This window comes from Staurois parvus, unplaced genomic scaffold (assembly GCF_062004578.1).
Source record: "Staurois parvus isolate SC_StPar_1 unplaced genomic scaffold, SC_StPar_1.0 ptg000346l, whole genome shotgun sequence".
Taxonomy (NCBI): Eukaryota; Metazoa; Chordata; class Amphibia; order Anura; family Ranidae; genus Staurois; species Staurois parvus.
This window is the reverse complement of record NW_028318142.1, coordinates 334,435-362,273: the sequence shown is the minus strand read 5'-3', so window position 1 is coordinate 362,273 and position 27,839 is coordinate 334,435. Positions and strand designations below refer to the sequence as shown.

Sequence of the window (27,839 nt, the reverse complement as noted above, 5' to 3'; positions counted from 1 at the left end):
CCTTAACAAATTTCTTAAGGACATTAACGATGGTCTGATTGTATCGTTCTACACCACCACTAGAGGCTGGCCGATAGGCGATATGCAATTTCCTTTTAACCCCCAAAATTTTCCACAATTTGGCCATCACTTCGCTAGTGAAGTGCGATCCTCTATCAGACTCTATCCTCTGAGGTAAACCAAAACGTGAAAATACATGATTTATTAGCAATGCAGCACATGTCTCGGAGCTATTATTTGGTGCTGGTATACATTCGACATACTTGGTGAATAAACATGTAACTGTTAACATATACCGATTTCCTCGTGAAGATTTTGTTACTGGCCCAATAAAATCCATCTGAAGGTCTGACCAAGGCATACATATCCCCCTCTTCTGGAGAGGTGCTCTGTGAGTTGGCTTGGTAGGTTGAAATTGGGGACATATTAGGCAACCTTGGCAGTACTCCTTCACATCACGTAACATATGAGGCCAGTAGGCATAATCCCGCAGGATCTCATACGTGATCTTCTCTCCACGATGACCGGAAGTGGGAGCATCATGGGCATGCTGTAGCATCAAACCTCTAAATTTAAGTGGGACGACCCATTGTTGTACGCCACCCTTTGAGGTTCGTATCAACAATCCCTGGTATAAAGAGAATTGGGATTTGGATTTCATTAAGATACGTAAATCCTCCTTCCCACTACATACTTCCTTATTTATGGGATTTTGGTTGGGATCTTCTATATGACTATAAAATAAGCCAATTATTGGGTCTTCTTTTTGGGCAGTAATTAAATCCTCACTAGGAGAATCGTGACTCCATTGTAATGCATTCGGATCACCAGCTGTTCTGGCCTGTTGCCTGGTGACAGCTTCAACCTGTACGGTACCTAAAAATTGATCAATGTCTAACAGTTCACCGGTGATTGCCCCTTCCTTGGCTAGAAAATCGGCCAGATCGTTCCCTTCTTTCTCGGCACCTAGAACCTTGGAGTGGCCTTTGGTCTTCTTGAAGTGCAGGGTGAGATCATTGGACCTTACCAGTTCATCGATGTGACAAAAGAGCTTACCATGTTTCACGGGTTTGTGATTACTCTTGTTCATGTTGTTTCGCCTCCACCTAGGGAAATACTCCACAAAACTATTCCTGACATAATTGGAATCGGTTATGATGGCACACTCTCTGATGTTGAACTCTATAGCCATCTCAACTGCTCTAAGAATTGCAGTAAGTTCAGCAACCTGACTGCTTTTTGGTCCAAGTTTGTATCCCACAGAAATTGGGGTGACACCTTGGGTCCAAACGATTCCAATACCTGCCACTAGTTGGAGCTGTTCCCCATCCTTGTGATGAAAAGCACAACCATCCACATATACACACGGCAGCTGTTTACAGTATTCTTCATCGTAAACCTTGTAGGGAGAGAACAGTTGTTCTTCCAGAAAGTCAGTGTCCGGGCCCTCCATAGCAGGCGTAGTTGCGGAACAATCATGGAGCTCGGCTAGGCCCTGGGCTACTGGACTTTCCTTGTTCTGTTTGTACCGAATTTCAAGAGGCCACCCTTGCAAAGACAAAGTCCAAGCAGTGATGCGGCTATTAGACACATTTCCTCCCTTGATACGTTCACTCTTTAAATACTGTAAAGGCTGGTGTGCCGTTTCAACAATGATTCTCTCTCCCTGAATGTAACTGCGGAAATTCTGTAATGCCCACACGGTGGACAATAGAGCTTTTTCACAGTCACTGAACTTTACTTCAACCGGGGACAAAGTTTTACTGGCATAGGCAATCACCTTACTGACATCATCACGTTTCTGGTAAAGAACAGAACTCATACTTACCTGCGTAAACCCTGTCTCTAGATAGAAATTTTTACCCCCTTCGGGATATCCGAGACACGGGGCTTGTGTGAGACGTTCCTTTAATTCCTTCATGGCGTCCTCCTGTTTCTTACCCCACGACCATTCGACATCCTTCTTCAGTAGGTGAAGCAGTGGCTTGCTTATCTCGGCGTAATTATCAATAAACTTACGCGAGTAGTTTACCATACCTAGGAATGATCTCAATTCTTTAAGGTTAGTAGGGACTTTACAGTTCAGAACCGCCTCAACTTTCTTCTTTTGTGGGTTCAAACCTTCAGCAGTAACTTCATGGCCTAGGAAGTTTACCTTCGTGCGACACCACTGGGCTTTTTGTAAGGACAGTTTAACTCCTGCTGCTTTTAATTGGCCCAGGACATGCCGAAGTTCTGTAATGTGTTTGGCCATATCTGTACTTTTGATCAGGATATCGTCCACATATGCCAACGTCCCCCTTTCGAAGGCGTCTGGCATGGCCTTGTGCATGAACACAGCAAATTCATGTCCGGAATTTATGAATCCGAAAGGCATTCTCACCCAACAATATTGTCGATTCCCAAAACTGAAAGCCAGTTTGTATTGGTCTTCCTCACTCACCTTTATGGTCCAATACCCCTGTGTACAATCCAAGGCTGTGAAAACTTGGGATCCTTGGAGCTGGGCGAGACATTGGTCTATGTATGGGACAGGCCATCCTGACATGTACACACGTTTGTTTAGCTGACGGAGGTCAGCGCACAAACGCCATTGTCCATTGGGTTTTAAAATACCCAGGATCGGGTGGTTGTAGGAGCTGTGGATGGGCCTAATTATACCCCTTTCATGTAACTTCCTAATAATCTCAGCTAGAGATTCATAGGAAGCTAATGGTAACCTATACTGTCTTACGAATACTGGTGGGGCATCTGGATCTGTTTGGATCCTAGCGATGTGTAGGTCAGTAGTCCCACAATCGTAAGAATCCTTGGCAAAGATCTCTTGGAATTCAAGGAGAAGCTCTCGGAGCAATTGTCGGTCGAGATCACTGGCACACGCGTCGGCGAGGGCCACCATCTCTTCCACTAACTCCTTGAATCCAGGAAAGCTTTCCGGCTGACCTATCTCATATGCCTCTTCAAGTTTCGTGGTGAGGTCATTGGGTATGTGATGTGTGTGTGTGTTCTCCTGCCATCCAGGTTCTTTGGGGTACTCTTGTTCTTTGATTGGGTGATCAAAGACAATTGATGTCTCTTCGATTCGACAGGTGCCATCTTTAGAATCGAATGGATAAATGGACTCTATGGTGAAAATACCCTCTGGTAATGAATGGAATGTTTGTTCAATTAATTGTTCCTCCGACAAATATTCATCGGGGATGAGTCCAATCACCTGGTTAGTGACCCCAAAGGTGTAATATTCAGTCTCTACCGCTAGACCAATAAGGGTCTCTTTGGGTAAGACGATGTCCTGATTAGACAGATTATGTATGTAAATGTACATCTGGGATTGATGTGTGTTGACTAGGGGCGTGTGTGTAATGTTCAGTCCCTCCCCCTGCATTTTATGGGAGAGGCATACTAATGCATCTGACCCCTTCAGTCTATGTCCCTTTTTAACTTGGATGGGGAGTATGAAATTATTTATGCCCTTAGGAATTGTAATCTTTTGGGCTACCTGGACTTCAACAGCATAAGGCATCTGTTGCTGGGATTTTAAAGCTAAGTCCAGATTTTGGTATTTTTCGGGGTCCCCCTTTAGTCGACTCCATAAACAGTCATTAATTAGGTCGATTTGCATTGCAAAGCGATGTAATATATCGTTGCCAAAATAAATTTTAGTTTGGGGATTATCCAAGACTAGGAACACATGGGTGGCTGTTTTGTTTCCTACAGTGACGTTTAAGAGACACCTAGCCATTGAATTGTGATCATCAGAGTCATCAAGGGAGTCTGAAATCCAATGACGCTGAGGTGTGGAGAAACGGATCATTTCCATTTCGGTCAGGTGTTTTATCAGCCCATGGCTTACAAAGCTGTGTTCCTGTCTCAAATCTAGTTTGGCATATTTTGACCTATTAAGACCATTTATCCGGATGGGGATAAACAAGTCGCTGTTAACCCTTTCAATACCTGTCAAGAATTGGGTATGATCTCCCCCTTTTCTTGGTTTATCCTCCTGATGAAAAGATATCGTAAGGATGTCATCTTGGAGGGAGATATCTTTTATTTTCTCTTGGGGAATTCTAAAAATGTGTTCCTCATCTCTTCTGATAGGGTTATGGTCATCAGGTTTGATAACCGTTACATCAGGAAGTTGGCTGTTCCTGAAATGGATTTCTAATGATCCAGGCCTTTCTTCCACCAGGTGGCAGTGTTGTCGGGAATGGGGAGTTTTAAGTTTCCCATATTTAATCGGGGTATTTACCTGTGACCACAGTACTTGGTCCACACAGTCAACTATGGTGTTCAGCCTTTTTAGGAAGTCCATCCCAATTATCATGTGGTGCCGGGAGATGCTGGCAATGATGATGGGGTGTCTCAGTTCCTTATTACCCAGTTTTAGTTTAAGCCAGGCGGTACCCATGACCTGTGAAGGGTCTCCACCTACACCAATCAATGAGCTGTCAAAGCTTTTAAGTCTCGGCTTGGTGGGCATGACATTCGCCACTTTATCAAAATGTGCCTGTGACATGATGGTGGCTTGGGATCCAGTGTCTATTAGGCCGACAATAGAAAGATCACTGGCATCCTGCACCTGTACTGTGGCATAATATCTCCCATCAGATTCAGTCAACTCACACATGAAATTGGTGTGGTTGAAGATCTGTGGGCCCTTCAATAACATATTACTAGCTCTTATCTCACCGCATGTGGTGGACACATTACCCTTATCCTCCCTGGTGGGATTCTTGGACTGTCTCAAGACAGAAGCACAACTAGAAGTTGGTGCTCCGTCTGGCTTGTCAATCCTGACGACTTCCGATGCCGCGACTATATTAGGGGCAATAGATGGACACTGAAAAACAGGAGAATCATTAATAACCAACAACTGGTCCCCCTTTGCCTGAGAACTAGCTTCTCCATTAGTAGGCGTGTCAGGGACGGGGCACACATCTCCTGTCATTTGACTCAGTGTCCTCCCCTGTTGGTTTAAGGCTTGGTTGCCTGTTAATTCTGTGACCCTTGGTTGGTCACAGGAGCTGCTCCTAAAAAAGGATTGGATGGAAATTGAGTGACAAGCCTGTCCATTTGTTCAGCCATTTTGCTGACCTGTGCCTCTATTTGTCCAATACGCTCAGAGGAGTCATTCTGTTGATTCTCCCTCTTCCTATACTTACGCTTGTATTTTGGACGGGACTGGTAATGAGACTCAGAGTCAGAACTACTGCTCTGGTCCCGACGCCATTGTTCTCTCTGAGGTTTTGGGGTCTCCCTGTTATTAAAGGGAGCCTGGGGTACTGTATCCCCCCTTTGAGCTTGAGGGTGTTCTTGGCGTGGAGGAAATCTTTGGAAGTTGGAGCTCTTATTAAAATTGGGGTTCTTATTATAATTATGGTTCCTGTTGAAATTGGGGTTCCCATAAAAATTCCCATGTTGGTTTTGGCGAGGATAATAGAACCTCTGAGGATACCATTGACTCCTTTGGTTCTCATCACTGTACTGACCCTTACCATACTTTTTATTCTTCTCACTTCCACTACCGTAGTTTCCTGGCTTTTGTCTATCCTTTCTTACCCACTGGTTTTGGGGTGCAAAGTTATGGACCTCCTTCACTTGCTGGGTTTGAGGTACAAATCTAGGGGAACCATTGGTTTTACCCCCACGGACTACTTCCGCATATGATTTCTTCTCTGCCTGCAAATTTGGATTTGGAGGGGAGACGGTAGTGGCTGCTACTATCTTGGGGCTATTTTTAGGTTCTCTTTTTATCCCGCCCTCACTGGACTGTTGGATCGAGAATAAATAGTCACTCTCTCTCACCAACCAATCAAGAGAGCATCCCTTTCTGTAATCCTTTGCAAGTCCCAATTTTATGTAAGCAGGTAATGCTTCATAGAATAGTGTCTTGAATTCTGGCTGGTTAGGATTGGGATCCTTTTCAGCCAGGAAATAGGCATTTCTGAGGACAGCCAGAAATTCTGCAGGGCTTTGGTGAGGACCACACTTTAAATTGTAGGCCGCAGCCTTGGCAGAGGTTACAGTTTTATAAGGCCCAAATTCCATGTGGCACTTATGTTTAACTTCTCTCCAGGACTGACTGGAATAGGCCCTCAAGGTCTCAAAGAATTGCCGGTATTTCTCTTCAAACACCCATGGCAGCAATTCTATTTTGGTGTGGTCATCTCTAATGCCCAGAATCTCTAACGTCTGTTCATATGTTTTCATGTGTTCGGTGATCTCAAGGGACCCTTTCTTAGAAAACATAGGAACAGTGTCCTTCAGGAACTTAATGACCTTTGGGGTGTCATATCTCCTGAATGACCCCTGGGATTTCCCTTCCTGCCTATATGAAACCTCATACTTTTCTTCTGAGCGCTCTGGAGTATATCTTGAAAGCCTAGGAGGTGACCTATATTCTGACCCTGACTCACTATCAGATACTTCGCTGTGATGCGGGTATCTCCGCTCATCAGCCTCTGGCTTGACTGGGTTGGTCCGTCTTTGGACCCCAGAATTTATTTGGGCCGTCAACCTTATAATCTGCTCCTCCAGAGTTTTCTGCTCAGATTTTATCAAGGTAAGTTCTGACTGGTCATGCTTATCCCCTGGGTGAACTTTAATTTTGACAGGAGATAACCTCTCTGATCTGAAGTACTCCACCTCATCTTTTAAGTCCTGATACTTCTTTTGAAGTTGTTTTAATTCCTAAAAGTTTCTTTCATATAGGTCCTGAGCACTTCGAAAGTCTCCGACCAATCTATCATAATGTTTCTCGGATTCGTCTAAACGAACACCGGCATGACCAAGCTTCCCTTTCAAAGACTCAATGTCCTGATTTTTGCTTTCTAACAAGAGGCAGGCCTCTGACAACTCTTCCCTTAGAGTCATGGTCCGCTGGGCAGCTCCAGCGGTCATGAACCATAACATGGGCCAAGCTTCTAGGAGAAGTCTGTCACGGCTTCTATCACTTTCTGCTCCAGCAAATGCTATTAAAAACCCAACAACCTGGCCCTTTTGGTTGAACAGGTCCTCAAAGGTGCTAATAGCCTGCTTTTTCTCTTCATCCACAAATTCCTTATTGCTATCCCCCAAACTTAATCTCTTGCGGAGATAATCTATTACTTCACATTCAACATACTTCTGCCAAGCACCGGCAGCTTTCCGAGCTGGCTTCATAACTTCCTGCTCAATGCCTTGAGCCGCCATATTTTCCTCGTTATGCTTGGAAGAGGTGGATCCGTGATTACTGGATGCCATTTTGATACAAAATATATGTTTGATAAAGTGTACAAATATACAATCACCAGTGCGTTTTGTGTTATGGTACGATTTCTATGTATCTCAGCAGTGCCTCCAAGTTTATGTTGTGGTGGTTTATGTAAGGATATATATTATTTATAAAGGGCGTGTCCCTTTCCCTTAGATGAAATATTACAGTGCCTCCAGCCGTTAAAATACGGCAAATATTTAGTAAACCAATAATTTGGACACTTTGATAATTTGATCACCACTTATTATTATACCTTGAATTCTTTTAGCCAATATGATTTCGTACCATACACACAAAATTTGCCTTATAATAGATAAATATAAAAATTTATTTATGTACAAAAATTATATATATATTAACACAAAACGCAAAAGACTGGTGATAAATGAATATTGGTACACACAATCAAAAATATATCCTACCAATGTAAGACACACTAATAAGGTCTCTAACTAATTACATCAATCACAAATTTTAAATGATATGATATTTATTAAATTTATTAATAATTAATAATTTCGAATATCTCAAAGGTTATATTCTTACAAGCCGTGGCCATAGGATTGCAAGAAGCAAGCCCTTGATATATGATACTCTGGTTATTAATATTCAATAAATTATGAAATATGAAAAAAATTTATAATATGGCAATAAACAATTTTTAACAGTAACACAGTATCTTTCTACATATATCTAACTACCCAATATTGTTATGATACACTGAGGTAATTTTATGATTCCACACAACAGAGAAAATAATTAATACAAAAATCAAATAAATATCTCACCACACCCGGAATTCAGACTAGGCAACTCTCCCGTGGATTTAGCTGGCAGTGGAACGCCTTTAGACTGATATATAGGGCAAGTGATAGATTCAGTAGGGGAGAATGTAGGAAGTTATAAGATTAGTGGTTTAAAGTTTTAGGAAGTTTGAAAAGATGGAAGAGTAGTTATTCAGCAGATCTTCTTCAGATGTCAGGTCTTTCCATGAGGTTTTTATGAGGGATCTCTCCATGAGGTTTTTATGAGGGATCTCCCATGAGGTTTTTATGAGGGATCTCCCATGAGGTTTTTATGAGGGATCCTCTTTTCTTAAAGCACATGGGCTTTTATATCCACTTGTCCATTGTTCTAAGATACCTTCCCACCAGGCTTCCTGATTGGCTAGTTGAGAAATGTGTGTACATAAGCTATTTCTCACCTGCCCGCCAGGTGGCGGTCATGTATCACAGAACAATGTGAGTATTTGAGATGACTCATACCTTGGGTGGAATCTTCAGGTAATTTCAGGAATAAAATATACGGCTCTATCCAGATATAGCAGTGATACCTATATTATTCTAAATAGGGACCATGGAATATAGGTGTATATTCAGTTATTCCTCCTTGAAGTACCATCCTGTTTGTTTCCTGATAAGACATGTAACTAATGCTAGTCTATAATACATCTTACTTCCCATCATCTCAATACTCAAATTAGTGATATATAGTTCCCATTGCTGAGTATTTAGTGGTGTTTAAAATCTATAACATCTTATTTATGATATGTTTTTGTAGTATATTTTTGTCATGATATACAGTGAACTTTTAGACTTAAATGTCCTGAATTTCACCCCTTTGTTTCAGAATCAACATTTTCTCTGTGTAGGAAAAAAAACTCTCTGTTTGCATGGCCCTTGTATTGGACTCATGGTAAACAATTGTTAATGCTTTCACCCTTGGTGAACAATAGTATATGGTAATAGTTTCAGAGGTCTGTTAGTTCATCACACTCTACAGGTTTTGGTTAAGCTTTCAACCAGTTGAGTTCCCGTCTCATTCTTGTTGAAATGTTTAAAAGTCAAAGTCCTATCTGGCTATGTGTTTGACTTTTCTGTATGTGCATTCTTCTCAACCTCCATATACAAATAGTCCTTGTTGACAGTTCAAACAGTCTTATTGTCTTGAAAAAGTTTTACTCCCCCATTCTCTCCATTTCTTTAACTAGAATTCTTGATGGTTCAACCAAGACAAAATTAACTCTTAGCATCCGGCTATGCTGAGCTGTTTGCCATATAATATTATGTCTTGATAAAAGTCATATTTTTGAGACATGATTCAAAAGCCCACAACATCTTGCAAACCTGGAAGGTTACAAATCTTTTCTATTCTCCTTCCTCCTATGTAGGCTACTGATAGGTCATCCAAATAGAATTATAATTCCACTTCTGTTTTCCATAATGTGCAAGTACTGTATGCATAGCATACTTACAACATTATGACAGAGTCACCTCTCTGTTCAGAGCGGCTCTACTCTGTCTTTTGCCATTCTATCCATAGACACTGTGCCCCTCCTCTTCGACCACTGTGCATGCGCACAGGAATAACATTGTCTGAGCACCAGGTTCCATTCTGGCAATCTCCCTAATGTTTGAAATTAATCAGTAGTGTACACTGCACTGTGCATGTCTCACCAGCAATGTTCATAAAATAAAAAATTCTTCGGAGTAAGAGGAAAGATTTTTTTTGGCTAAAGAGACATACAAAGTCTCTTCTGCCAACAAAACCTTTATCTCCTAGCAAATTCTTATGTAATGTTCTACTTTAAAATAGGAGCTGATGACCCCCAGACCAGCACTATCTACAGTGCCTTGAAAAAGTATTCATACCCCTTGAAATTTTCTAACTTTTTTCATGTTACAACCAAAAATGTAAATATATAGTATTTTATTGGGAATTTATGTGGTAGACCAACACAAAGTGGCACATAATTGCGAAGTGGAAGAAAAATGATACATTTTTTTTTTACAAATAAATATCTGAAAAGTGTGGTGTGCATTTGTATTCAGCCCCCTTTACTCTGATACCCCTAACTTTAATCTAGTGGAACCAATTGTCTTCAGAAGTCACCTAATTAGTAAATAGAGCTCACCTGTGTGTAATATAATCTCAGTATAAATACAGCTGTTCTTTGAAGCCCTCAGAGGTTTGGTAGAGAACATTAGAGAACAAACAGCATCTTGAAGGCCAAGGAATATACCAGACAGGTCAGGGATAAAGTTGTGGAGAAGTTCAGCGCAGGGTTAGATTATAAAAAAATATCACAAGCTTTGAACATCTTGCGGAGCACTGTTCAATCCATCATCCAAAACTGGAAAGAGTATGGCACAACTGCAAACCTACCAAGACATGGCCGTCCACCTAAACTGACAGGCCGGGCAAGGAGAACATTAATCAGAGAAGCAGCCAAGAAGCCCATGGTAACTCTAGAGGAGCTGCAGAGATCCACCGCTCAGGTGGGAGAATCTGTCCACAGGACAACTATTAGTCGTGCACTCCACAAATCTGTCCTTTATGGAAGAGTGGCAAGAAGAAAGCCATTGTTGAAAGAAAGCCATAAGAAGTCCCGTAGCCAGAGCTACAATGGAATGGTTTAGATCAAAGCCTATTCATGTGTTAGAATGGCCCAGTCAAAGTCCAGACCTAATCCAACTGAGAATCTGTGGCAAGACTTGAAAATTGCTGTTCACAGACGCCCTCCATCCAATCTGACAGAGCTTGAGCTATTTTGCAAAGAGGAATGGGCAAAAATTTCACCCTGTAGATGTGCAAAGCTGGTCAAGACATACCCAAAAAGACTTGCAGCTGAAATTGCAGCGAAAGGTGGTCCTACAAAGTACTTACTCAAGGGGGCTGAATACAAATATACACCACACTTTTCAGATATTTATTTGTAAACAGTTTTGAAAACCATTTATCATTTTCCTTCCACTTCACAATTATGTGCCACTTTTTGTTGGTCTATCATATAAAATCCCAATAAAATACATTTACGTATTTGGTTGTAACATGACAAAATGTGGAAAATTTCAATGGGTATGAATACTTTTTCAAGGCACTGTGTGTCAAGTAGTACATACAAAGAAAATTTTCTTGATAGTGACCAAAATAAGTGCAATATTACAGAACCTTTTACAACAAATACAGCTTTAGAAATGTTTTCTACTGGTAATCTACAAACAGATAAAGGTGATTTTTAGAAACGTACACTTCTTTTTTGGCCAACAGATGGGAATAACTGTGTAGGGTAGAAAAGTAATGGTTTGAACAATTGTCTTGCACAGGTGGATACTTCTGTACATTTATATCATGTTATTCTAGTAATGCAGTTAAAAAGTATAAAAAATTACCAATATATATTCAGGTAAAAATCTGTTCCTCCTTCTTTTTTAGCGACTGACAGCAACACTCGTCTTGGTGACTTTGGTGGCGACCATTGGATCATCTTTCCAGTATGGGTACAATGTGGCTTCTGTAAATTCTCCAACCCCTGTGAGTACTTAAAGAACCTCATTAAAAGCTATTTACTGTATATCTAGAATGGTAACATTTAAACTGTAGATCAGGGGTGTCCAAACTTTTTTCAAAGAGGGCCAGATTGGATGAAGTGAACATGGTGGAGGGCCGAACATTTTTCCGAACATTCTTTGAACCATTACAATTAAATGCAAATAAATTATTTTATGCCAAGTTAATTGCAAACGACATACTTTTCATTTCATAACATTAAGATCAACTGACAGCTGAGTTTTCACAATGTATTGAAAATAAATTTAAAAAAAACTTACCTGCACTAATGTGAAGGGTGAAAAATGTAGCTGGAGCTGAAGTCTCTGCTCGGCAGCCGGGAGGGGAAGAGAAACACATTTCATGCTGGAAGCCCGGACCTGACGTCACCGCCCTCTGTCGCTCCCAGCGTGGCGCAGTCACGCATGCGCACTGCTCTCAAGCAGAAGACTGTCTGCCACAGAAGGGAGGGCCGTGCGACAGCCGCATTTACACAGACCAGGGAGAACGCGCCGCAGTCAGGCATGCGCACTGCCCTCTGCTCTCAAGCAGAAGACTGTCTGCCATAGAAGGGAGGGCCGTGGGAGGGCCACATTACACAGAGCAGGGAGGGCTGTTGGAGGGCCGTATTAAACTGACCAAACGGCCGTAAATGGCCCGCGGGCCGGACTTTGGACATGCCTGCTGTAGATAAAGGCAAACTTATGTGGAAGAAAGTTAAAGTGGAACTAAACCCTCCTATCCTTTACAGCCAAGCAAGCTGCCATCTGAGCCTCTGTTTGATCTGCAGATGCCATGGTGCTGCACATGTGATCAGCTATGATACCAGCCATTTGATGGCCCGACAGTTAAGCTGAGACCTAACATAGGCACACTAGTTTAGTTATTACTTATGGCATGCCTTGAATATAACTGTTTTGGGAAACAGTGAAAGTGGTACTAAACCCAGGACCCTGCATTCACTATATCTGGTCTCCCACAGTACACAGAATGTGGAAATGCAATTGTTTTAGTAAATATAAACTGCTAAATACCTTTTCTTATCAGTAGTATATAACAGTCTTGTGACTTCTATCAGTGTACAGCAGAGCACTGGTTAAAGCTTGTAGGAGGAGTTTTAATTTTCTCCTGATTGTCCTGTGAGGCTACAGGACCCCTCACCCTCCGCCTGGACAGTGCTGGTTGGCCCTGTGCTGATCGAATGCAAGGAAAAAAAAAACTATCTAGGAATACACATCAAATGAAGCATGTGCAGTTTGCCCCAAGGCTCAACTATCAGGAGATGGATTGGGGACAGTAGAAGAAGGGGAGGATCAGAGAAGACACTATCAAACATCCTTTTTACACAATGCGGAGGATTAACCCCTTAGGTTCCACAGTGAGTATAACAAGCATGCTTTACTGCATATACAGACTGATTTTACTGTTGTGGGTTTAGTAACACTTTAAATTGATGGGTTTAGTTCAGCTTTCATCATGTTTTATGTATACATTTTTGTTATTATACACAAACACTTCTGTTCCTTCTCCTACACAGTGGAGTAGATTTACAGGAGAAAAAACTTAGCTAGTCCAATGCAATGGAATAATTTCCAGTTCTACTCTTGCATGATGTGTAATATCATTTAGGAGAATGTAATGGAGGGGGCTTAGATATGTGACTAAACATGGTGTACATTAGCTGCTGTCCAGTTACAATAAATAAAATAAAGACATTAAAAAAAAACTGCGAAAAATATGTAGGGTGTTATTCCTGGCATCTCCTCAAAATTTTAGTTGCTTGGCTGTCATGTTGATCCAACGGCTGCAATACATTCTAATTTACTAAAAGTAGAAAAAATATGCTGAACAGATCTGGTTTCACTTATTGCACATTTATTCTGGATGAGTGTTTCAAAAACAGTGAAGAACGTATTCAATACAGTACGACAAGTAGCGATTTCAGATGAAAGTTAGCAACGACAGTTACTGTATATGATTGTCTTTGTGCAGTCTTCCTTCCATCAACTCATCTTTATAAAACAATAGCTAGCTTTTAATTTGTTTGGAATTGTTGCTTTATGGAAACCTGGTGTAAAAGAAATTTGCACGCTGCTATTCTTAACCCTTACCTTTGAAAATTCAAATTATCTGGCTGTCATAAAGATGGTTCGACTTAAACTAATAGTAAAGCCTAACATTGAAGGAGAAGTGCAGCCAAAGCTTTTTTAGCTGTACTATTCCTGTGGATCACAGGAGTGCAGTCCTGTGACCTTTTAGCTGACAGTGGACTGAAGTCCGCTGACGGCTGACGTCACTCAGCTGGTCCAGGCTGAGGAAAGATCCCCAAAGTCGGGATCCACCCCAGAGTCTTGACTGGCACCTAGCTCAGCCTCTCAGAGAAGCCCTGAGAGCCTGAGTTGGCCGCTGTCTCCCCTCCACAGCCCAGTGATAGCTGGGGAGGCTGAGCAGAGTGCAATAATGTATTTAGGTTTTGTGCTGCCCTAGGCAACACAAAAATCGCTGTCCCCTGCAGAGAGAGCCTAAAAACAACCAACACCACCACCCCCCCATCCAAGAAAGCCTTCCACTCCCACCACCTTCCATACACTGGCCACCCCCACTCACCTTCACAGCTCCAGACATCTCCTGGGGAGAGTCAGGCTCTGCATACACCGTCAAGCAGCCCGCAGCCTCTCTCGGATTCCACCTGGTCCCCATGTTGCTTGAGTCTCTTCTTCTGTCCCTTCATCCAGGGAGTGGTGCTGCCCCCCCTGAAAAATTCCACCCTAGGGAAATGCCTTGTTTGCCTTGTGGTAAATACACCCCTGGCAGAGAGCGGTGACTGACAGTCACCGCTCTCTGCTAAGAGCAGCTGTGAGAACTCGGTGATCAGCGGCCATGTGATCGCTAAGTTCTCACCCTTAGGGTTGGCAGGAGATAGATGCAGCATTGGACTGATGCTGCATCCACCTAGGTAAGTATAAATAGGGGAAAATAAGCCCTACTTATTTTTATTTCAGGTACTTATATAGCACTGTCAATTTACACAGCGCTTTGCATATATATAGTACATTCACATCAGTCCCTAACCCTCAAGGGGTGTGCAATCTAAGGTGCCTAACTCACATTCATACATACACATACTAGGGCCAATTTAGACAGGATCCAATTAACCTACCAACATGTCTTTGGAGTTTGAGAGGAAACCGGAGTACCCAGAGGAAACCCACACAGGCACAGGGAGAACATGCAAACTCCAGGCAGGTGGTGCCATGGTTGGTATTTGAACCAAGGACGCTAGTACTGCCAGGCGGAAGTGCTAATCTTTTAGCCACAGTGCTGCCCTACTTCTCTTTTAACTATTCTTACAAATGTTCCTTCCCTCCTCCTCCTGTCTATCTTGCATACCCTGTATAAAAAAGACCTCTTTTAAATCCGCTCTGGTCAGATCTTGTGATCCTTGCAGCCATGGTGCCACATGCTTTGGATTGCTTCAGTACAACATCCTGCAGCTCAGCCACTAATTGAGCTATTAGGCTCTGTACATTTGTTTTAGATATGCTAATTCAAGGGCACTTGTCAGGGTCCAAACTGCCAGCCAAGCTCATAAAAGTGCAGGAAAGGGCATAGTGTAAGCAAGCCTTCTTTTACTCATCTAAGAGTCTGAGAAGAGAAATTAAAAGTTTGTACTGGTGATATTTCTTAAATACTGGAGTTGAGTCCAACTGCTGCAGAGCCTTTTCTATGAAAATGTCTACATTTCTTTTTTTTTTTTTTAATCCAATCAACTTTTATTGTCAATGAACAAAAATGGAACAGAGTTTACAGAATCTTCAATAATATTACTGCACCAGCAGAATTGTACATAGATAGAACAATGTGGATACGCAGATTCTGTAACATACAGTATAACTGAAGCAGTGACCAATCATAGCAGGGAACACATGGGTCCAAGGCTATCTTGATAATACATAACTTTTTTCCTATTACCTTTTATTCCTCCCTGTCTAGATGTATATATAAATGGGGGAAATGAACAAAATCAAAAACAAACCATCATGAAAAAACAACTGGTTCGCTGGAGACATCCCGTCAGAGAAAACTGAATACACATGAAAATGTCTACATTTCTAATGCTGGAGACACTCTTAAGATTTTACAGGACAATACCATCACCTAGTGGCCAATTTTAATTAAAACAGTCTTCGGACTTATGATTTATTTTAACACCTTCAAAGTAATTTATCTTTCATGTGTTTACATATATTTGGCTGTTATCATGCCTATAAATAATATGAATTCTTTCCCTGTAGTTCATGAAGACATTTTACAATGAAACCTACACGAGTCGCTATGGCTCTACCTATACTACAAGTTTACAGAATGTGTTGTGGTCTCTCACCGTGTCCTTATACCCACTCGGTGGATTCTTTGGCTCTTTAATGGTGGGGCCTCTAGTTAACACAATTGGGAGGTAAGTGTAGAATCATGTTCTAAGGATATCTAGAGAGAAACAGAACCATTGCCTAAATATTGTTCTATCATAGCAGTGTTGAGCTTGGGCATGTTCGGACTAGGATGAGGCCCTATATTTGTGAGCCCCCCAGGAAGCTGTCCTCTTTGTGGGCCAAACATCTGAAGCTGGGGCATTCCCCAGCCCACAGCTACACATATACAGTACATGCGGGAATGTCCCAGCTGCAGATGATTGGCCTGTACAGGTTGACAGCTTCCTGGCAGGCTCACTTACGTGGGTTCAGATCATAGTTCCAACACTAATTGTAAGAGGTTTCCCCAAGGCTGATGATAGAAACTATACAGCCAACCTGACAGGTACCTCCCCCTTAAAAAAAAACAAAACACATTTTACTATGTGTCAGTTATGAATGAACACAGTGAGTGCTTAGCACCAATCACTCATTGTGTTCATTCAGGAAACAAAGGGGATGGTAAATGTAACATATTTACCAGGACCTTTCCCCACTCTCCATCCTCAAAGATCCTATTGTGTGCTCGCAGATGGCGGTGGAAAGGAGAGGAGGGAAGCTGGTAGAACTGTGGTGGTGGGGGGCACACAGGGGGAAATATATGGTGCAAAGGGAGGGTGATGGGTGTGGCAGGGGGCAATTACTGGAACTGATCCCCTGTAGGGCTCTCTCTGCAGCAGCTGCCAGCGGGAGGGAGAGCAGAAGAAGCTAGCTTTCAGTTGCTGCAAAGAGAGCCATGCAGGTTCCAGTAATTGCCCCCCGCTGTGTCAATCACCCTCCCTGCCCACATCTGATTCACCCACCCTGCTAGCTTGGGCCCCGTACAGGAGGACCTATTTATTTATATTTTTCTCAATATACGAGGGCTTATTTAAAAGACAGTACAAGAACGCAAATGTAATTTGGAAGAACATTGGTCTTCTGTGAGATTTCAGGTTTCAGCAGAGAATATGAATGGAATATGTGCTGTAGGCCAAAGTAAGAGAGGTCTCTACAGACTAAGGGGAAAATATAAAAAATAAAAAGAATAGCGGAACTGTGTGAGTTTTTTTACCCCCCTTCACCCTCTCAGCCATCACTGATTTTTTATTAATTCTTATGCTTCTAGCATTGATAAATGGATAGGAAAGTATATAATATTTACTTGTTTTAAACTTTTTTTTTTTTACATTTCTTCAGTTACTTCCTGGTTTCCATGTCTAGGCAAATGATGTAACACCTCGCAGGAGCCTTCAGGAGGGGAGGAGGGTTTTTTTTAGTTAAGGACACTCTTTTGCTTGCATGCCTGAGATAAGGGCAGATGGATTCCAGGAAGTAAATGATACATGAATCATCTCCCCTTACTCAATATAGCCACTGCCAGAAATGCAAGGGGATGTTTTTCAGTGTGATTTCTCAGCAAAATAATGCATGGAGTCATGGATGGATGGCCGAGTTTTCTTTGAATATTAAAAACGAATTTAACAGTGTTTTTGGTTTGTAGTGCTCAGATGCAGTAGTGTTCGCTTTAACTATGAAATTAAAGCCAGTCATAAGAATTGAAGGGATCTGAACATAGTACATGGTGCAAAGTCAATGAAAAACACTATAAAACTGTCAGGATAAAATTAGTGTTTCTTTCATTGAAAATAACATATTCATGGTATATAAGAAATTAGGAAGTCTATAGAATGCAATACATTTTAATAAACCATGGGAGTTAAAAGTCTTTCTGAACATTGTCTCTGGTTATCTTAGGAAGGGAACCTTGCTGCTCAACAACATATTTTCCATTGTCCCTGCTATTTTAATGGGCACCAGCGTCCTGGCCAAGTCTTTTGAGGTCATCATTGCTTGCCGACTGATAATAGGAATCTGTGCAGGTAGGAAACCAACACCGAATAGACAAAAAGTATAAAATCATGGTTAAATCATAGGCTTGTTATTGTATGGGATGTAATAGTCCATGAATTGTACAGAGAAATAGGTGGTAGCCAAGGACCACAGGTTATTTCCCTATACAGTTACTTTTATCAAACGTATTAAAATGCAAACACCAATAATCCAGGTGGTAATGGTATTTAATGGAATTCTATTTTTATATGATTCTTTTCAAATATCCAAATGAGGAAATGTACTCCTAGATGGTTTGACTTGTTATGTGATTAAATTATAGTGATATTTATAGTGTAGCTATAAGGGAAAAGGCTAGCCTATGTTATATTTTAGGACAGTGTTAACGTTTTTTAATTGGTGAGAAAATGTTCCTATTGGTGTTTGTATCTGATACATTTTATAAAAGTAATTTTTATCACCATCTGTAATGTAAAAAAAAGATTCTGTCCGGTTTCCATTTTGAAATGAACAAAATAATATTGAGGCTTTGGGAACTTGTTTGACATCTTTATGAACATTTTATTTTGAGAGAATAAGAATCCTGCAGCACTGCTGAAAAAAGTCTGTGAACCTTCAGGGGAACTATACAGAAAATATTCCTACCATACTTTCCCAGGGCTATATACAGTGCTGTGTTGTGATGTGTTTTATGTGTGTGTGTACACACATATATATATATATATATATATATATATATATATATATACATATATATATACATATATATACAGTATCTCCTAGAAGTGAGTGCACCCCTCACATTTTTGTAAATATTTTATTCTATCTTTTCGTGTGACAACACTGAAGAAATAACACTACAATGTAAAGTAGTGTAAATTTGCTGTCCTCTCAAAATAACTCAACACACAGCCATTAATGTCTAAACTGCTGGCAACAAAAGTGAGCACACCCCTAAGTGAAAATGTCCACATTGGGCCCAATTAGCCATTTTCCCTCCCTGGTGTCATGTGACTCGTTAGTGTTAGAAGGTCTTAATGGGGAGCAGGTGTGTCAAATTTGGTGTTGTCATTCTCACTCTCTCATACTAGTCACTGGAAGTTCAACATGGCACCTCATGGCAAAGAACTCCCTGAGGATCTGAAAAAAAGAATTGTTGCTCTACATAAAGATGGCCTAGGCTATAAGAAGATTGCCAAGACCCTGAAACTGAGCTGCAACACGGTGGCCAAGACCATACAGCAGTTTAACAAGACAGGTTCCACTCAGAACAGGCCTCACCATGGTCGACCACAGAAGTTGAGTGCATGTGCTCAGCGTCATATCCAGAGGTTGTCTTTTGGAAATAGACATATGAGTGCTGCCAGCATTGCTTCAGAGGTTGAAGGGGTGGGGGGGTCAGCCTGTCTGTGCTCAGACCATACGCCCCATACTGCATCAAATTGGTCTGCATGGCTGTTGTCCCATAAGGAAGCCTCTTCTAAAGATGGTGCACAAGAAAGCCACAACAGTTTGCTGAAGACAAGCAGACTAAGGACATGGATTACTGGAATCATGTCCTGTGGTCTGATGAGACCAAGATAAACTGATTTGGTTCAGATGGTGTCAAGCGTGTCTGGCGGCAACTAGGTGAGGAGTACAAAGACAAGTGTGTTGCCTACAGTCAAGCATGGTGGTGGGAGCATCATGGTCTGGGGCTGCATGAGTGCTGCCGACACTGGGGAGCTACAGTTCATTGAGGGAACCATGAATGCCAACATGTACTGTGACATACTGAAGCAGAGCATGATCCCCTCCCTTCGGAGACTGTGCCGCAGGGTAGTATTACAACATGATAACGACTCCAAACACACCTCCAAGACGACCACTGCCTTGCTAAAGTCACTGAGCGTAAAGGTGATGGACTGGCCAAGTATGTCTCCAGACCTAAACCCTATTGAGCATCTGTGGGGCATCCTCAAATGGAAGGTGGAGGAGTGCAAAGTCTCTAACATCCACCAGCTCTATGATGCCGTCATGGAGGAGTAGAAGAGGACTCCAGTGGCAACCTGTGAAGCTCTGGTGAACTCCATGCCCAAGAGGGTTAAGGCAGTGCTGGAAAATAATGGTGGTCACACAAAATATTGACACTGGGCCCATTTGGACATTTTCACTTAGGGGTGTACTCACTTTTGTTGCCAGAGGTTTAGACATTAATGGCTGTGTGTTGAGTTATTTTGAGGGGACTGCAAATGTACACTGTTATACAAGCTGTACACTCACTACTTTACATTGTAGCAACATGTCATTTCTTCAATGTCACATGAAAAGATATAATAACATTTTTACAAAAATGTGAGGGGTGTACTCACTTCTGTGAGATACTGTATATATGTGGGTATGGGTAATGGCTCTCACCGTGGTTTCCTGGAGTCCCAAAGCCTTAGGCTTTGTGACCCTTTCCAGAGTGATACATGTCAATTACTTTCTTTCTCATCTGTTCTTGAATTTCTTTAGATCGTGACATGATGTGTTGCTTTTTTAGATCTTTTAGCATGCTTCACTTTGTCAGACAGCTTGTATTAAAGTGATTTCTTGACTCAACAGGTCTGGCAGTAATCAGGCCTGGGTGTGGCAAGTGAAATTTAACTCAGCTTTCCAAAAAAAGTGGTTCATCGCAGTTCTTTCCTGATTTAGCAAGGAGGAGGGGTGCAATTACTTTTTCACATAGGGCCAGGCAGGTTTGGACACCTTTTTTTCCTTAATAAATGGTAATTTAATAAAAACTGCATTTTGGATTTACTCGGGTTATCTTTGTGTAGCAATAAAATTTGTTTGATGATCTGAATCATTTAAGTGTGGCAAATATGCAAAAAAAAAAGTCAGGAAGGGGGCAAATACTTTTCCACAGCACTGTATATGTAGCATAGACCCCAAGCCAGTCTTGCTGTTTGTCTCAGGTTCTATTCCCTAAAGGGTGCACAGTAACCAGGCACACAGCAGTTTCAGTCTCACCACACAAAAACCAAGCAGAAGTTTCTTCTTTTGGATTTACTGTTTGAAGAAATTGAATGGGGAATAAAGTGAGCCTATGGGTACTCCAGAACAAGTGCAACTTTAACTGAGGACACTCTTTAACAGGAATTAACCTCTTCAGAGGCCTCTAGCACAAAGGGATATGGACGTACAGCTTCAGGGTGATCCCACACTGGAAACAGCCCTGAGCCAGCAAATCTGGAACAGTTTCTCACAAAAGGAGGTCATGCAGCAAAAGATTCTCCAGGATCTCTCTCTGAGGTCTGTACTCACTGTGTCCCTGTATACATGGATGCCTCCCTCCAGTATCAGGCAGACCCTGTACGGTGAGCCTCCAGGCCAGATCCTCAGCAGACTCTTCTCCAGACTGTTATCTCGGCTTCAGAAGTCTTTCTGAGCTGGGAACATAATGAACCTCCTATAGTCCTCAACTAAATGGCGTAGGAGGGCATACAGGCCCTCCAGGCTGGGTCTCCCTCCACCAAGGCAAAAGACCCAAGATGATTTTAGCACACCTCAGCCCCCTGCTGGTCACCCTCTGGACCAGGGATTGGCTGAGGCTGCATGAATATTCAGCTCAGGGTCCACCTTTCCCAACTCACTATATTCCAGAATTTACTGGAATGCAGGGGGAAGTAACGAGCTTGTAGCCAGCAGACCCTAAAATAGCCAAAAGCAATGAAAGAAGGAAAAGGATGAGCACTGCCAGAGCCCTACAAAATGACCTCCAGCAGGCCACTGGTGTGAATGTCTCTGACCAAACATTCAGAAATAGACTTCATGAGGGTGGCCTGAGGGCCTGATGTTAGTGGGCCGGTGCTCACTGCCTGGCACCATAGAGCTCGATTGGCATTTGAACACCAGAATTGGCAGGTCCGCCACTGGCACCCTGTGCTTTTCACAGATGAGAGCAGGTTCACCCTGAGCACATGTGACAGACGCGAAAGGGTTTGAAGAAGGCGCAGAGAACGTTATGCTGCCTGTAACATCATTCAGCATGACTTTTTTGGTGGTGGGTCAGTGATGGCCTGGGGAGGCATATCCATGGAGGCACGTACAGACCTCTACAAGCTAGACAATGGCACCCTGACTGCCCTTAGGTATCTGAATGAAATCCTTGGTCCTATTGTCAGACCCTACTCCTGGTGCACGCCAATGCCCAGCCTATTGTGGTAAGAGTATGCAGGCAGTTCCTGGAGGCTTATCCATGTAGGGATGCACAGACCTCAACAGGCTAGACAGTGGCACCCAGACTGCCATTAGGTATTGGAGTGAAATCCTTGGACCCATTGTCAAATCCTACGCTGGTGCAGGGGTCCTGTGTTCTTCCTGGTGCAAAGCAATACCCGACCTCATGTGGCAAGAGTATGCAGGCAGTTCCTGGAGGATGAAGGAATTGATACCATTGAATGGCCCCCACACTCACCTGACCTAAATCCAATAGAACACCTCTGGGATATCATGTTTTGGTCCACCCGACACCGTCAGGTTGCATCTCAGACTGCCCAGGAGCTCAGTGATGCCCTGGTCCAGATCTGGGAGGAAATACCCCAGGATACCATCTGTCATCTCATTAGGAGTATACCCCGATGTTGTCAGCCATGCATACAAGCACGTGGGGGCCATACAAACTATGGAGTACCATTTTGAGTTGCTGCAATGAAATTTCAGCAAAATGGACTAAGCTGCTGCATCATTTTTTTACTTTGATTTTTGGGGTGTCTTTGAATTCAGTCCTCTGTAGGTTGATAATTTTCACTTCCATCAAATGATGGGGCATCCTTATGTTCCTAACATATTACCCAGCCCATATCAGTATAGATATCCAGCATGATATTTTTCCCCATTGAGATATGATATGTTTTCAAAGTGTTTTTTTGAGCAGTGTATATATATATATATATATATATATCACAAGATCAAAATAAGATGCTAATTCCTGACCTATCCTCTAACATCCTTTGTCGCAGATCATTCACCATTACTTTGAATATACTGCAGGAGCTGCAAATTTTTCTGAGATCCTTTGCTTCACATTTACTGTATATCTACTGCAATGACAACTGACTAGCTATATCATAACTAAACCTATTAAAGAGGAACTAAACTCTTTCATAAATAACTATTTTTATTCCTTATGCTGCTAGCCTTTGTAAATAAATAGGAAGATGTTATGTTTGCTTGTTTTAAACTTTTTGCTTCTTCAGTTGCTTCCTGGTTTTTGGCCTAGATCAAAATGATGCCATACATCCGAGAAGTCTTCGTGGGCATTTTTTTTCTTTCACCTGGAGGAGGGCTTTCCTAGCTAAGCACACCCTCCTGTTTCCATGCCTGAGCTAAGGTCAGATGCATTCCAGGAAGTAAATGATATATGAATCATCTGGCATTACTAAAGATGGCTGTGGCTAGAAATGCTGGGGGGGTCAAAGTGATTTGTTAACAAAGTAAAGCATTGAGACATAGATAGATAAGTGAGTTTTCTTTGAATTGGTGACTTCCGCTTTAAATACTGTACATCTAGAGCAGGGGTGTCAAACTCAATTTCATCATGGGCCACATCAGCATTAGGTTGCCTTCAAAAGACTGGTTTTATCCGTAAGACTATGTATGCAGAGTTCAGGAGTACCACTATATACAGAGTGCAGGGCTTTAGGGGTGCGCTACATGCAGAGTGCAGAAGTGTGCTGTGTACAGTGTGCAGGGTTCAGCCCTCTTTCAAGGGCTTTCCACATCTCTTTTCCACCTCTCCTTCTCAGCTTTTACCTCTACAACACTCTGCCACTTTCCGGCTACAAAAGCCCTGGGTGTGAGGGCCACGTGAAATGACTTGGCGGGCCGGATACGGCCCCCGGGCCTTGTGTTTGACACATGTGATCTAGAGGATTAGTGGTGATACCAAACTAAACATGCAGTGTACTATGTTGCACTAAACATTGGCAGTCAGGTGCTGCTACAGGTGAATTATATTTGCATACACATATTTACTTTACATTATTACTATAACATAATTGATGTGTATTGATTTTTGCCCAGGTTTATGTTCCAATGTGGTCCCCATGTACCTTGGAGAAATGTCCCCTAAAAATCTTAGAGGAGGTATTGGGGTGATGCCTCAGCTGTTGATCACCATTGGTATTCTTATGGCACAGATTTTCGGGATCCGATTCATCCTTGGAAATATGCAAGGTAAGGGTTTGTGATATTTATAATACTACATACAGTAGAGAATCCACTTTCTCAGCGGTCAGCCCTCCTAGCCAACAAAGAGTTTTATTGGGCAGGCAACTAAACTAATAAAAGAAATGGATATTTTTACAATATGCTAAGAATTTTACAGTGTACTAAGAATTAGGTATGTTCATCCCAAGGATAGTACAAAGGACAAGGCGATATACAGTTAGTTGCCTATGGAGTAGGATTTTACAATAAGTTAAGAAAGGGGTTATTTACAGTAAGAGCGGCTGAGCCCTGAATGAGGTAGTGTTGACAAAGGTAATTGTTGAATTTGAAAAAAAAGACTGGGTGATGATCTTGCAAATAGTAATATGTAAATTTGTACTTACTAACGATTAATAGAATGGAATTATGACCCAGAGAATTGGTAATACTACCTTTGGGTGGTCCGCAAGGATTGTTTTTGTTCTGGTGTGGCTAACATTTTGCTTTGCCTTGCTATAGACCAGAATTTCAATTGTAAGACATTGGACTTGAAGAGCATCATGCTTTTCTAACTTTTTGTAACTATGTAATTAGAAGGAACCTAATAGTTGTAATGGTAAAATCACCAACTTCAGAATCTGCCTAAACATTTGATAGTAGCTCTGGAAGTTTGCTGCTTATAGATTTTATTGTAAGGCTCCAGAATTGGGTACAATTGTGAATAGTATAGAAAGTCAGCATGTTAGGCCCTAGAGTAGCTATTCTCTCCTAGGGGTCCCCCAGGGCTCACTAGGGGTTCCTCGAGCTGTTGCTGATTGACCACCCATTTAGTGATGTGTGCATAGTTCCAGGACTAGTGCCGCTTGACAGCCAGCTGCATGATCTCAATGATCTATTTCCACTGACCCCAGTGAATTGGTTTTAGCAGGAGTTCTCTAAGATCTGAAAACGACTTCAAGATTCTCTCTGAAGCAGGGGCGGACTGACAACTCATGGGGCCCCCGGGCAATAGGGGATCATGGGGCCCCTGTGTCTTTGCCCAAACTCAAAAAAGCCTATGAAAAAGGTACCAGTGGCATCTCATGGGGCCTCCTACTGACCCCAGGCCCTCGGGCAGTGCCCGAGTTTCCTAATGGTCAGCCCACCCCTGCTCTGAAGAAAACAAATTAAAAAAAGGCAGCCTTAGAGTGTTCCTCAATATTTAACCTACCCCATCCTGAACGTTGACACTTAACTATCCTCTAAAGTGAACCCTTAACACTAAATATCCCTAACACTGAATTTAACCCCTAATGTGAACTAAGTCCTAATACTAAACTAAGTCCTAATACTATCCTCTGGGCCTTCTGCACTGATAGCAAGCAGTCTTGCACCAAAAACATGTAGTGCCAACCAGACCTGTCCTGGGAATCTGCTCCCTTAGAGTGGTTTCACACTGCTGAGCTGTAATTTGGCTGCAGCATGGGTGCAGCACAGTGTACCCACTGTTTTTGTGCGGGTTACCCATGGTTTCCCACTTTCAGAAAACACAGCTAAAACACAGGATGTAATAGAAATCTCTGGGAAACAGTGGGTAACCCGCACAAACACCACAGATACATTGCGCTGAACAAAAGCTGCGGCCACACCACAGTGCAGCAGTGTAAAATAGCTCTTACAGAAACAATTTAGATTCAGGGGTTGGGATTTTGCGCAGTGGTTTAATTTAGACATTTTCAGTTTGCTACATTTTTTTTTTTAAAGAAGTTTAGAAAACCATTTATCATTTTCCTTGCACTTCACAATTATGTGCCACTTCATGTTGGTCTATCACAAAAAAAACCCAATAAAATACATTTACGTTTTTAGTTGTAACATGACAAAATGTGGAAAATGTCAAGGGGTATGAATACTTTTTAAAGGCACTGTAGCTGTTAGCTCTCAAAAATATTTTCTATATTGCCAAAGGAAATACTGCTATGTGTATACATAAATATATTTGTGTATAAACTGTATATAATATATATATATATATATATATATACACACTTTATTGCCAAAAGTATTGGGACACCCCTCCAAATCATTGGATTCAGGTGTTCCAATCACAGCCATGGCCAGAGGTGTGTAAAATCAACCACCTAGGCATGCAGACTGCTTCTACAAACATTTGTGAAAGAATGGGTCACTCTCAGGAGCTCAGTGAATTCAAGTGTGGTACTGTGATGGGTTGCCATTTGTGCAATAAGTCCATCTATGACATTTCCTTGCTACTAAATATTCTACAGTCAACTGTTAATAGTATTATAACAAAATGGAAGCAACTGGGAACAGCAACTCGCCACCAAGTGGTAGGCCACATAAAATGACAGAGCAGGGTCAGCACATGCTGAAGCGCTCAGTGCGCAGAAGTCACCAACTGTCTAAGTCAATAGCTAAAGACTTCCAAACTGCATGTGGTCTTCAAATTAGCACAACAGTAGTGTGTAGAGAGCTTCATGAATTGGGTTTTCATGACCGAGCAGGTACATCCAAGCCTTACATCACCAAGTGCAATGCAAAGCGTTGAATGTACTGGTGTAAAGCATGCTGCCACTGGACTCTAGATCTGTGGAGACATGTTCTTAGGAGTGACAAAACATTCTTCTCTGTCTGGCAATCTGATGATGTGACTGGGTTTGGCAGTTGCCAAGAGAACAGTACTTGCCTGACTGCATTGTGCCAAGTGTAAAGTTTGGTGGAGGGGGATTATGGTGTGGGGTTGTTTTTCAGGGGTTGGGCTTGGCCCCTTAGTTCCAGTGAAGGGAACTCTTAAGGCATCAGAATACCAAGACATTTTGGCGAATTTCATGCTCCCAACTTTGTGGGAACAGTTTGGGGATGGCCCTTTCCTGTTCCAACATGATTGCACACCAGTGCACAAAGCAAGGTCCATAAAGACATGGGTGAGCGAGTTTGGGGTGGAGGAACTTGCTCAGAGTCCTATCCTCAACCTGATAGAACAACTTTGGGATGAATTAGAGCAGAGACTGTGAGCCAGGCCCTCTTGTCCAACATCAGTGCCTGACCTCACAAATGCGCTTCTGGAAGAATGGTCAAACATTCCCATAGACACACTCCTAAACCTTGTGGACAGCCTTCCCAGAAGAGTTGAAGCTATTATAGCTGTAAAGGGTGGGCCAACTCAATATTGAACTCTACGGACTAAGACTGGGATGCCATTAAAGTTCATGTTTGTTTAATGGCAGGCATCCCAATACTTTTGGCAATATAGTGTATATTATATACATATATACATTTAGTGAAGACTTTGTGCCACTTCTAACGATTCTCATGCTCACAATCCACACAGGTTGGCCCATACTGCTGGCTCTCACCGGAATTCCTGCTGTACTAGAGCTTATTGTACTGCCCTTCTTTCCTGAAAGTCCAAGATACACACTGCTGCACAAGGGCAACGAGGAAAAAGCCAGAAATGGTAAGTGTTGCCTAATGTAGAAAAATGTATGTATTAACCCTTGCATGACAAGAGTATTTTATAAAGCTTAGATGCATTGACCAAGTCTATCAGTGTTGCAATGAAGGTTATTTACTAAAACTGCGTGGTGCAAAATCTGTTGTATCTCTGCATAGAAACTAATCAGCTGGGGACGTATTGCACATTTGGTGGTCGTGCCCGCGATTGATAGGCTTCTGGTCTAGGGATTTTGGTTTGCTACAAACGCTATTTCATATTACGGTCCGTAGGGATGCAAGGGTGGCCCTCCTGCACTGCCCAATTTTGGGTCTGTCTAGGTCTC

General features: G+C 42.1%; 1 protein-coding gene across 1 annotated transcript in view; it reads left to right on the top strand.

Moving 5' to 3' along the window:
• LOC149456866 (solute carrier family 2, facilitated glucose transporter member 5-like) overlaps positions 1–27,839 on the top strand; it is a 61,408-nt gene that overhangs the window by 9,282 nt on the left and 24,287 nt on the right. Inside the window, exons 2-6 of the mRNA XM_089684323.1 lie at positions 11,471–11,569; positions 15,880–16,040; positions 17,791–17,915; positions 23,935–24,087; positions 27,392–27,517. Coding sequence (XP_089540449.1) covers positions 11,471–11,569; positions 15,880–16,040; positions 17,791–17,915; positions 23,935–24,087; positions 27,392–27,517 — 664 coding nt within the window. The remainder of the gene's footprint in view (positions 1–11,470; positions 11,570–15,879; positions 16,041–17,790; positions 17,916–23,934; positions 24,088–27,391; positions 27,518–27,839) is intronic.